We start from the raw sequence: 12,500 nt of genomic DNA on the forward strand, positions 1-12,500 counted from the left end.
AACATGTCATCCCGTTACAATCAAATAAACTCAACGTGTTTGTAGCTAGACTGGCTGGCCTGTAGAATAATGTCCTCCACGACTTTAAGGAGTTCACATCTACGCTAGTACCCGATGAACACGCTCGTTTTCCCCAGTAGTCCGGGTGGTTTATGTACATTTTCTGTGGTAAGTCTACGCCAGACGGAGAGGAAACTGATTTATACGACACTCCCTTCGGCAAACGAGTTCAAAAGGTCACACTGCACAGGGATGCTGAAGGGCACTGAGCCAAGTTCAGCCGTGTTTTTGCTGTTAAAACTGAGAGGCCCTACGCCTACCACTAATAAATGAAAATGCTTTCCGAAACGTGTCACAACGAATACAATGAGCTTCTACTGAACTGGCCCCGTTGTTGGTCCGAATGTAAACTTAAAAATGTTCATCTTTAACAGAGGATACAGTATCACTTAGTCCCATTATTAACAAATATACAATACAATATGTGCCTAAGAGGAAATGATGCCTTTAATACAATGGTTAACGTTATCTCTTCCTTTCCACAGCTCCACTGGGGGCACGCCGTAAGGAGGCAGGAGGTGGAGAAAGCGGCGAAGGTAGTGCCTCAGGGGAGGAGGAGCCCCTGGCCCAAACTACAGCCAGCCTGGAGGAGGCAAAGCAGCAGGAGCTGGAGCAGCAGCAGCAGCAGCAACAACAACAACAACAAGAGCAGCAACAGGTGCAGGAGCCAGAGGAACCAGAGCTGCCCAGCGAACCAGAGCTGCCTCCCGATGTCCTTCATAAACACGACGAAAATATCGTCTTCAAGGTAAGTTTCCGTCACCTGTAATTTGCCTTAACTCCTGCATTATTTTAGGTTCACATCTATCACATATACACGAGTGCAACGACTCGTACTACCACAAAACCTTCCTTAATTTTGTGGGCCCTTATGTTACGTATGAAACAGAAAAAGACTATAATGTGGTGATGTCTATTTAACTACAGGCGGTTTAAAAAAAAATATTACGTGCGCAGCCAGCCTCCCTGCCTGCCTTCGGCGAGTAAAATATATAATGTTTTTTTAATTGGTTCCCGCCGGAGGCCTTTACAGGATAGCTTTTGCAATTCCCTGGTGAGATTCCACTCGAGGAGTTAAGTATATAAAATGAATATGGAAGAGAGATACTTCTGTATAATACAATCCACTTATCATATCATCCACAGACCAATGCAATTCAAAAATAAAATAAAGATAACGAGTGAAGAAAAACGAGAGAGAGAGAGAGAGAGAGAGAGAGAGAGAGAGAGAGAGAGAGAGAGAGAGAGAGAGAGAGAGAGAGAGAGCGCCAGCCAGCCTGACATTAATAACACCCATTACGAAGAAATTAATACTGGCCACACAAACTACCCTGTGGTACGACACAGTCGCCTCGCTGGAGCTCCACATCAGAGAGAGATGGAGGCACTTCAGTCTTGGCAAACGACAGAACCTCCAAAGACTAGATAGAGTTAACATCAACAAGAAACTCTCCGACAGTGAGTGACGTCTCAAAGGCTCTTATGCAGACACAAATACAATATCAGAAAGAACGTGGGAAGCATGGCGGCCGACGTAGATGATCTTATGATACAAATGCGCAGGCGTTGGGCCACTAAGTCTTAGGACGACAGCCAGCCAACCTCAGGAATATTAAAACAAGAGAAATTTTACAAGAGCAATCCAGTGTGTGTGTGTGTGTGTGTGTGTGTGTGTGTGTGTGTGTGTGTGTGTGTGTGTGTGTGCCGGATACATAAAGAGGATGTTCCAGTGCGCTCGTCTTCTCAGGCCATTTTGGCATGGAAATGTAGAGAATGAACAACGTCCTGCATCGTTTTACATAAAACATCACTAAGATCTGCAACTAGAAGCAATTACCAGTTAGGTACGTACGGCAGGTAATTTGGAGAACCAAAGTTTTTAAGGTAAAAGCTAAGGTTGCGTGTATTCCTGCGGGCAACGTTCTTTTAAGATAAAGGTGACACCACCACGCCCTTCAGTTGACACTAGGATCTATCTGTGCCTCCACGAGTGATTTCCAATGACTGACAGGCTGATCTCTTCCTGGTCCGTAGCGACGAATATCCGACGTCAACAATTACGGTCTTTATAATGAAATCTACTGACGCCTTGATGTCGAACTAGGCAATATCTTCACTAGTGCATGATGTCACGGACTACGAACTTGTCGACCGGGCGATTCTCACCGCTCATGTGTCACCCAAATTTGTGACCATCGTACGCAAGACGCTCATGAGAGTTATACTGCCGTGGTTCATGAACACTCACTCTCTCCATTCCTCGTCCCAGGTCCTGACGCAGGAGTACAGCGACGCAGCCGTCGACCTCCTGTGCAACCACTTCTTCAAGGATGAGCCCCTGGGGAAGGCTCTCTACCTCGACAGCCCGAGGGAGGTCGACCACTGGCTCTCCAAAGTTTTGCCCCACATGGTAAGCAACCACTGCACACTCGGACCCCTCCTCATCAGTAAATGCTTTTCTAACTTTTTGCTGTCTTGTTAAGGTCTGACTAAATGCCTTTCTCATAACATTAGCAAGTTAGTTCGGCTATTACCAAAGTTTATGAGTGACCCACAAGTCGAAACGACTCTGCATTGCTGTATACGATATGTGATAACTTCAGGAAGCTTTCCTATCCACAAAACCTTGTCATATAACTTCCCTGATACCTCGGAAACCTTCCCTTTCCATCTCAACTGGTAATATAACTTTGCTCCAAGTTGAAGGACCTCATACTATCAATTAGGGCTTTCCGGCTGGCTCAACACTTTTAAATTAGTCGCAAGGTTCGCCCCGATGCGCTCATCTTCCTTCATACATTTCCCTTCACTTGATTTGAGGCACTCGGGCCCAGCTCCTTGCGCTCGGGCACACAACTAGGATGATATGAAACATTTCACTCCTCCTCTCTCTTCTTCGTCATCATCATCATCACAAGCATCCATAACTCACTGTCATTACCAACCCCATCATAATAATTCTTTTAAAGCCGTCTCTGCAGTCGCCAATCAGTAGCAGGTCGCCCAGGATGTCATACCTTGTGCCAAGCCCATCGTCTTTAGCTCGTCCCTCCGATACTCTTCATTTACGTGGGGGGGTTGATACCTGTGCGTCTGCCATTCGTCTGGCTCCCTGTCTCATCACACCTTCCCAAACGCCCATTCATTTGCTTGTAACCGTTCATCTCTCTTATGGCCTCGTCCCCAACCAGATAATGTCTTTCCAATCAGGTTCCCTCCAGGTTCTCCTTCAGGAACTAATAATTTCCTCGGCGATTTACGGATCTTCTCAAATTTCTCTCTTCTCTCACTTATTTCTTGCCTATTCTTTTTTTCTAATCCCTATTCCCACGACGAACCAAAGCCCCTGTAATCCCTTGCGATCCCTCGGTATGACCATGCACATTGGCGTTCCTCCGTCAGATCAGCCACGGCGTTTCGGTGATGGCGATAGACGAGTCGTCGAACGGGCGGCTGGTGGGCGTAGCCATCAACAGCATCAAGAAGCGCGGTGACGCCCCCGGGCCCGACGACTTCCTGGCCTGGATAGACCCCCAGAGAGACCCGAAGATGTTCAAGATCATCTCCTTCCTCACGCAACTTGCCAGCGACATCGACTTCTTCGGCCAGTACAAAGTCGACAAGGTACATCTATGATCCAGGGGCGCTCATGTACTTCCTCTAGGTATGAAGAATCACCCGTTGGATTCCATGATTTTTTACTCATAACCAACAGGCGTTCACAAGATAATGTTTACATATGTCATCCTTTTAATGAAATTCAGAGACTTGACATCCGTCTGAACTCGCACTTGCCACCCACAAGTACATCACGCAACACCGTCCGTAGGCTATTCGTTAATCACTTAGGGTTCACAGACTCCAAATAGAATAAACTACACTCACAATACGATCACTCAAACTTCAGACATCCTCTCTAACCCTGTATTTCCCTCCAAAAAAATCTATAACAATCACATTGAAAAAAAAAAAGTACTACAGAGATTGAATAAACTGCCTTCATAATTCCCGTAAATCTTCAATCCGCAACACATCTCGCCAGGCCACGTTCACTCTATTAAGTCTACCACACAGTGCCTTGACCCGAGAGGCCACTTCTAACCAGTTTCTTCCCGTACAGTTCTTCAACTTCGAGCTGCTGAACGTGGACAAGGAGTATGGAGGTCGGGGCATCGCCTCTATGCTGGTCCTACAGAGCTGTAACGTCGCCAGGACCCAGGGCTTCAGCTGCCTTGTCGCCGAAACCACAGGTGAGTAGGAGGAGGAGGAGGAGGAGGAGAAGGAGTCTTGTGCATAATGTCATGATGAATACCCCGTACCCAGCAAACCCCCCTTTACTCAAAGGTAAACATAAGAGCAAAAAAGTAATGGATTTTCAGTGGAATATCATTCTCGGCCATATCGCCATAAATAAGTAGATCATACGTCCAATTTCTCCATTGGTTTAAAAATGAAAAACAAACAATTAAAATACTGCATTAATATCATTCTTTTCACTCTTTGAAGATAATCTTTTTTCTCAGTTAATTTAACCATCCACACAAAGCTACCTCCCCCACCACCCTAACTATAATTAGCTTCGGCTCCACCTTCACAAACCACAAGTGCCTAACATACGTCGTGTGTGTGTGTGTGTGTGTGTGTGTTTGTGCGCGCGCGCGTCTCGTCTGTGTCAACAGGTATCTTCTCGGCCAAGATCTTCGGCAAGCACGCCTTCAAGACCATCCGGGAGGTGCAGTACTCCCAGTACCGGCAGAACGGTCGCATCGCCTTCCCCAACACCGGCATTCACACCTCTGCCCGGGTCTCCGTCAAGATCCTCGAGCCCTTGGACTCCAACAACTCAGACCAACAACAGTCTCAAGCCCCTCGCCCTCACCCCGGCAGCCGCTAGATGACAACAACACAGCCACCAACAACTCAGATTAGTAGTTCTTTTTTTTTTTTTCTAGGGAGGACAGTTCCTTTTGCAGCAGCAGCTACGTACACGTCAATGCCAACACCGTTGACTGGCTACACTACATTACCTGAAACGAGCTCAAGCCAACCACTGAACGCCGGGTCAATGTAAATTTTCCCCCTCTAACTCATGAAAAGAGAGAGAGAGACAGAGAGAGAAAGAATGAGAGAGAGTCCAGTTCTCTCAACGGTTAATTTTCATGAAGTACGCTTTGTAAGACGGTACATGAAAACTGTATATTCCGCACACAGATAATCCATACCATAGAATGTGTAAGTAGCATTTCATCTATAGATAACGGTAGTCTTTTGCAACACCAACCAACACTGATCGTACGACATTAAAACATCGGGGGTGTGTGGTGTTCTTTTTTTTTTATCTTCTTCTTCTTCCCCCGTGCCATTTACAAAAGTCCACGAATCACCAGCTTCACCAGGCCAGAAGCAACAAGTCAAGCCTTAAATTCTCTTTGAGTCTTGTGTATAATCGACTGGGTTCCGGCTTCAACCTTAGGAGACGCACCAACTTACCCATTTTCAAGCAATTCAGTTGAGACATATGTATATACACTCCTTCAACTAGGCAGGTGTGCACTTCAGAGAACCGTTCCGGTCATTAGTTAAGGGCTTGAAACACTTAAGTGATTTACGGAAATACACTCAGCAAAGACATCGTGTTACGAGATTACGAAATGCAATGACGAAATTGGTAAGAGATATACCATACAGTTGGACGAAAGTTGGGTATGAATCATCTGGGCAATTATCTATATATATTTCGCAAATCATAAAATCATATAAATATATATATATATGTATATATATATATCTCAAGTAGCAGTGATACAGGTATACAAACTGCTGTGTCACAGGTAATAGCTCACAATTGATCTACTGTTCATCGTACCACCAAACATAACTGTACAGAACAGCCTGCTTGACCGTGTACGATGAATAGAATCTTGTTCTTCAGGTATTCCTCTCCTTGAACGTAATACGTCTACCGCCGGATAAGCCAGCAGTGGGAGATATAACAATAATGATAATTCATATATATACATATATCACACAAATGTTATCCCTCATGCATAGTCTAAGCACGTTTTAAGAGCTGTTTTACAGAGTTTTTCATCAAATATATTTATCAAAGTTATTGAATAAATATATAGAGGTTTAAAAGTATATAAAAATAATCGCGAAAAAAAAAATGGTTAAGAAGATATCTTCTGAGCTTTCCGCCAATGCTCTTGGCTTTCGAAAGTTCAATTCCGTCGTCGAAGTTCTGTCCTCCGTCGCAATACCTAGGTCAGAGGAAAGTCGAAGTAGCAGCTCAGGTTCTCGTCGAAGAAAGTCAAACAGAATATCCCGCTGAAGCCCACTCTAGCAACTGAAGAAGCTCTGACTCTCACTTTTTTTTTTTATATATATGTAAACATCAAGCAGCGTCTCCACACTAGAAATCAAACCAACCAAACACGACTGACTTTTGTCTTACGTTCTCCTAGCTCGTACTTCCATATCATAAATCCCTCCTCGAGTTATACCGCCGCCAGCCTACCTTCGCCAATCGTCATGTATTGAACGTGCTTGTCAACATTTTTCAGTGTCCTCTGCTGCGTCCAAGTCGAAGTATTATTATATTGATATGTTAGACAATTTACAGCAGACCACTGGCGCACAACACACCTCCCAGTTATCACTCTACCAGTAGGTGTATTCTGTGTCAATGAAAGGTAAGACTCAGTCGGGTCGGGATATGAGGTCCGGTGTGCCCTGACTTTACAGCTAAGTCCCTCCAACTCAGCCTTATGGGACGTACTCGAAGGACGAAGCAGCCGGCGCGAGCCGACCTAAGTGTCGTCATCGTTAGTAACACAGGGATCAAAGTGGAACTCCCTCTTTTCTGTGTATGACAATTCCGATGGGCAGCTTCCTCACCCAAGCCACGTTAGGTTATGCTTCGGGCGGCAGGATACTAGAAGCACGGGTATATAACAAACGCTTTTGGCTGCCTCAGCCAAGCTCCTGCTGTCTGGAAAGATGCGACGCTTCACACTGGCCCCATGAAAGATCCAGGAGCATCTTTCGGGAGCGTACAGCGCTTCGATCACCGTCTTTAGCGCTCTGCAAGCGTCACGTGGTAAAGCAAGGCAAGGTAACGCCTCCCGGAGGTACAAGACGGTCCATAATGCGACAATTACTCCGACTATGGAGGCTCGTGTCCTGCGGCTGTTGTCCCAGGGATGATAAACGCACAGGATGGCCGAGACCACCACAGTCTGCACCTTCTACGCTCCTATTCGGTGTTTTCTTTACGATGTTGTTTTGTGCCCTTCGCTCCCCACTACACTCTACAGCTTACCGCCAGTGTCGTCCCGTACCTTGTCACTGTGGAACTTGGCGTTCTCTCTCTAGGGCTGCAGCCCACATACCTTCACGCAAATCACCAACGAAAAAAAAAAAAGATGTTCAAAATTCGTGTTAACAATTCTATTCGGCTCATTACCATTATCATGAATTAGTTCATTATGTCCATTTTTAAGGGGAATTATATATATACATACATAGGATCTGGTCACAGGGTGGAGCATCCGTTGCAGTAGGGAAAGCAGGGGTTCAAGAGGTACTGAAGGGGGGGAAAACAGAGAGAGAGAGAAATATATCGAGGACATGGAAAGGAACTAGAGGACATGACAGGGACGAGGGGCAGCGATAAGAGTTATCACACGAAGGCCGTCCATTATGATGGGTAACTCCATACTCCTGGATGACCATGTTAACTTCAACCCCTGCATTTACGATGACTCAAATACAAAAGAAAAAAAAAAAGGGACCCCCCTCTCACACAGTAGACTACCTTATTCTTATTTCGCGAGGGGGAAGTCATGCTATTAAAAGCCTGCATGAACCTTCCTCACCTCAACCACATCACCTGAGCGGGCGGGCATGGCTCGTGGGGGGCAGGCTAGGGTGACAACGCCCTTCCTCCTGCCGTTGCTGTCGTTTGAAAGGCGCAGGTTTGCAAGTTTGTTGCGGAACTCCTACTTTATAACTCACGAAGTCTTCCTACCTGCAACAATATATATGGTGCGATAAGACATGTTCTCCCGCCTTTCCCGACTGACGCCATCACCATCGTCAGCAGTCGATGGTGGGTGTCTTTCCTCCTCCTTCTCTCTCTTTGCGAGCGAGGAAGGAAGGGGCAGCAGTGGGTGATGACCCCCGTCAGATGCAAAGAAAAAAAAAAAAAGAAAATAAGAAAAATAATCCCCCTGCCAGGTCTCCCATCCCCAAACTTCTTTAAGCACTTCCTCCACCACCAGCCAAATCGACCCCCAAATCACCCAACCCCCAACCCCCTCAAAAAAGCTCCTGCAGGTGCTCCGCCCCTGAGCCAGAGGGCGCGTCACACACCAGCTGTCATCCGACTGTCCACCCACGACTATTAACCTCTGCTTCCCTTGTCCGCATCGTAGCCAGCTGTATGGTCAAAAACCCCCCTAACAAACGCCAACACGTACTCAGCCAGTGCCGAGAGCCGTAGAATCTCTCCTTTGTCGGGATTCTCTGACCAACGAAATTCATTCTGTAGTTTCCCCTTGCCGAAGGGTAGCGCAAGAAGACCTGCTGATTCTTTGGAGGTCCAAAGAGGCACGTTGACACGAGTGGTGTTGGCGGTTGTCCACAGGCCGTAGCCTAGAGATCTGTATACATGCATATATATATAAATACATATACTATGACCACTGTAAAGTATACATGTTGTTATCTCTGTTCTTGTTGAAGCCTTGAAGACAATTTCTATGTGTGAAATATTCCTTTTGGTGTAGAACACTGTTCTGGTGGCACAAGGCCAGCTGCCCATGGGTTTAGGGGCGCGGCCGAGTATGTCACTGTAATGACACTGAAATTAAAAAAAAAAAAATAACGAATGTCAAATGATAAATGGTTAATGAAGTTCTTGTGTTTCAATCTGATCCTTCGGTGTGGGGTAACTCGTGAGTGCAGAACACGTATGAACAAGGGAAAGGGAGGAAGAAACTGTGATGAAGATGATGATGAAAACGAGAGAGAGAGAGAGAGAGAGAGAGAGAGAGAGAGAGAGAGAGAGAGAGAGAGAGAGAGAGAGAGAGAGAGGCAGCGGAAAGGAGGGAGGGAGGTAGGGGGGGGGCAGCGAAAAGGAGTGGGGGGAGGAAAAGAGGCATGAAGGAGAAACGAAACAGGAAAAGGGAAAGAGACAGGAAGGGAGCAGACGAAACGAGAGGAGGGGTACGAGACAAACAGGGGAAAAGACAGGGAACTGACAGGGGTGGGGGCAGTAGAGAAGGAGGGGCATGAGACGAGGAGGAGGCAAGAGAAATGGAAGGGAGCAAGACAAGGGGGTACAGTCAAGAGACAGGGAGGTGGGAAATAAAATGAGACAAGAGACAGAAGGGAAGAAGCAGAAAAGGGAGGAGGGGATGGGAGACTAGGGAGAGGAAAGGGATTGAGAAGAGAAAAGACACAGGAAGGGGGAAGTGATAGGAAGGGGGGAAGACCCAGGGAAGGGTAATGAGGTAAGAAGAAACGGAGGGTGGAGGTGGGGGGGGGAGGCACAGAGAAAAACGAAGGAAAAGAAAAAGGAAGGAAGAGACAGAAAGGGGGAAAGGGACAGGGAGGGGACGTGACCGGAAGGAAGAAAGAAAAGGGGAGGAGAAGAGGTAAGGAGAAGGAGAGACAGACTGGTGTGGAGGGACTGAGACAGGTGAGACGAGGAGGGGAAAGGAACAGGGAGGGGAAAAGAAAAGGATGGGACAAGACATAGGAAGGGGGAAGAAAGAGAGAGGGGAAGGGAAAGGGAGGGGAAAAGACAGAGGAAGGGGTAAAGTGACACGGAGGGAGAAATAAGCAGGAAGTGAAAGAGACTGGAAGAGGATAGGACTGGGAGGGGAGCTAACAGGCAAGAGTAAACATAAGGAAGATGAAAGAGACAGTGAGGAAGAAGAAGGAGACAGAGTTGGGAAGACAGAAGAGGAGGGGAGGAATGAAGAAAGAAACAGGGAGGGGAAAAGGCAGGGAGAGAGAATGAGAAAGGGAGGGAAGAGACAAGAAGACAAGAAGAGACAGGACAAGAAATTGGGAGGGTAAGACAGACAGAGAGAGGGAAGACAGGAAGGGGAAGTGACAGGGAGAGGGGGGAAGATACAGGCAGAGACGCAGGACAGGGAGGGGGGAGGGCAGACAGAAGGTCAAGAGCCGGAGAGATGAGATGGGGGAGGAAAAGTGACCTGATGAGAAAACGACAGTGAGAGGAGGAGGTAAAATGCGTGAGAGAGAGAGAGAGAGAGAGAGAGAGAGAGAGAGAGAGAGAGAGAGAGAGAGAGAGAGTTGCTGGGAGGGGAAGGGAGGGAGGGAGGGGGAGAGAGAGAGAGAGAGAGAGAGAGAGAGAGAGAGAGAGAGAGAGAGAGAGAGAGAGAGAGAGAGAGAGAGAGTTGCTGGGAGGGGAAGGGAGGGAGGGAGGGAGGGAGGGGAGGGAGGGAGAGAGAGAGAGAGAGAGAGAGAGAGAGAGAGAGAGAGAGAGAGAGAGAGAGAGAGAGAGAGAGAGGTTAGGAGGGAAGAGTAGGAAGGGGGGGTGGGTGGTACAGAGAGAGAGAGAGAGAGAGAGAGAGAGAGAGAGAGAGAGAGAGAGAGAGAGAGAGAGAGAGAGAGGGGGGGGGGGTTAGGAGGGGAGAGTAGAAAGGGGGTGGGTGGTATAGAGGGAGGGAGGGAGGAGAGAGAGAGAGAGAGAGAGAGAGAGAGAGAGAGAGAGAGAGAGAGAGAGAGAGAGAGAGAGAGAGAGAGAGAGAGGGGGGGGGGGGTTGGAAGGGGAGAGAGGGAAGGAGGGGGGACGGAGGGAGGGAGGGAGGGAGGGAGGGAGGGAGGGAGGGAGGGAGAGAGAGAGAGAGAGAGAGAGAGAGAGAGAGAGAGAGAGAGAGAGAGAGAGAGAGAGAGAGAGAGAGAGAGAGGGGGGGGGGGGGTTGGAAGGGGAAAGGGGGAAGGAGGGAGGAAGGGAGGGAGAGAGAGAGAGAGAGAGAGAGAGAGAGAGAGAGAGAGAGAGAGAGAGAGAGAGAGAGAGAGAGAGAGAGAGAGGGGGAAGAGGAAGAGGGGAGAGTGTCATCTACAGCTCGTGATATCATCAAGGCACGAAGATGATAGCTAATACAGTAACACTTGTTACGTGAGGGAAAGGCATTAACGCTGTGAAACATTACCTGCCAACACAAAGCAGGGAAATAACGCCGAATAACCCTGTAACAGAGTACAAGACACGGATACTGTAACGCAGTACCAGCCAATACAATAATCCTGCAATACAATATCACGTAAGGGAGTAATGCTGCAACACAGCAAGAGACAATTATACTGTAATAATACTGTAATGATATTGTACCAGCCATGACGATTATTAACACTGCAACACATAATTAACAGCGAATGACGTTGTAACGGTACAAGCCAAGGCAATTATACAGCAAAACAGTCCCAGCCAACACAGTTCTACTACACTTAAATGTCACACAAGACAACAGTACTGCAATACACAAGCAGCCAACACAACAGCATTTCAGTACAATACCAAGACAATGATAATGCGGTAGAGTATCAGCCAAAACAATTATAATACAATACCACTTAAGACAATCAAAAAACTATAAAGTACCAGCCCATAAAACTGTATCATACTGCCATACTAGTTACTGCAATACAGTACCAGCGAAAACAATAATAATGGCGTCCAATACAATAATATTGGATTACAGCACCACACTGGAAAATAATACAGGAATACAGCAACGGTCAAAACAGATACAATGCTCTACGGCCAGGAGAATAAAACTAGAACACAAAAAGCCACTTACTACGAGAATACTGGAACACAGCAACACCAAAGAACTTGAATACAGTCAAACATCACCAGACGAAACTATACTAGAACAAATACAGAACCAGCCAAGACAATGATAACAAAATGCAGGACAATACAGACACTGTAATATACCAAGGACGACAATAATGCAACAGAGAATCAGCCCCCCAAAAATAATATCGCTCCAATATATGCAACACAACGCATCAACATTCATTTCAATCTGAGGTGCAGCTGCGACTAATGGGGCAGTGAAAAAAATATCGTGCAGAAGCAAGAGGAAATGGAGAGGCTTTCATCCGGGTTGAGCCGTACTGACTGGCCTGATACATAACAAAAAACAACGCATTCCCATGCACAGGAAAATGATTAGTAGACGAAATAATAACATCTCATGCGTGTCTCCCCGTCATTCCAACTAACGCAGCGCTGAAGACAACACCACCACTACTCCTTCCTCCCTTACTGCAGCACGACTAATTGTTTACATGATTATAACATCAATAATAATCATAATACTATCATTATATTATAACAATCATCATCATCAATAATGATAATGATGATGATAATAATAATAATAATAATAATAATA

General features: G+C 46.6%; 2 protein-coding genes across 6 annotated transcripts in view; one reads left to right on the plus strand and one right to left on the minus strand.

Moving 5' to 3' along the window:
* The window catches only part of LOC139760904 (arylalkylamine N-acetyltransferase 1-like), an 84,158-nt gene extending 75,181 nt beyond the window's left edge, over positions 1-8,977 (plus strand). For all 5 annotated transcript variants that reach the window (XM_071684678.1, XM_071684673.1, XM_071684674.1 and 2 more), the window contains 5 exons: positions 546-808; positions 2,330-2,470; positions 3,463-3,684; positions 4,181-4,310; positions 4,740-8,977. In XM_071684678.1, coding sequence (XP_071540779.1) covers positions 546-808; positions 2,330-2,470; positions 3,463-3,684; positions 4,181-4,310; positions 4,740-4,954 — 971 coding nt within the window. In that variant the 3' untranslated portion in view covers positions 4,955-8,977. The remainder of the gene's footprint in view (positions 1-545; positions 809-2,329; positions 2,471-3,462; positions 3,685-4,180; positions 4,311-4,739) is intronic.
* Positions 1-12,500, minus strand: part of aralar1 (calcium-binding mitochondrial carrier protein aralar1) — a 432,346-nt gene that overhangs the window by 363,928 nt on the left and 55,918 nt on the right. The gene's annotated exons all lie outside the window — the stretch shown is intronic.

This window comes from Panulirus ornatus, chromosome 38 (genome assembly GCF_036320965.1).
Source record: "Panulirus ornatus isolate Po-2019 chromosome 38, ASM3632096v1, whole genome shotgun sequence".
NCBI classification, from domain to species: Eukaryota; Metazoa; Arthropoda; class Malacostraca; order Decapoda; family Palinuridae; genus Panulirus; species Panulirus ornatus.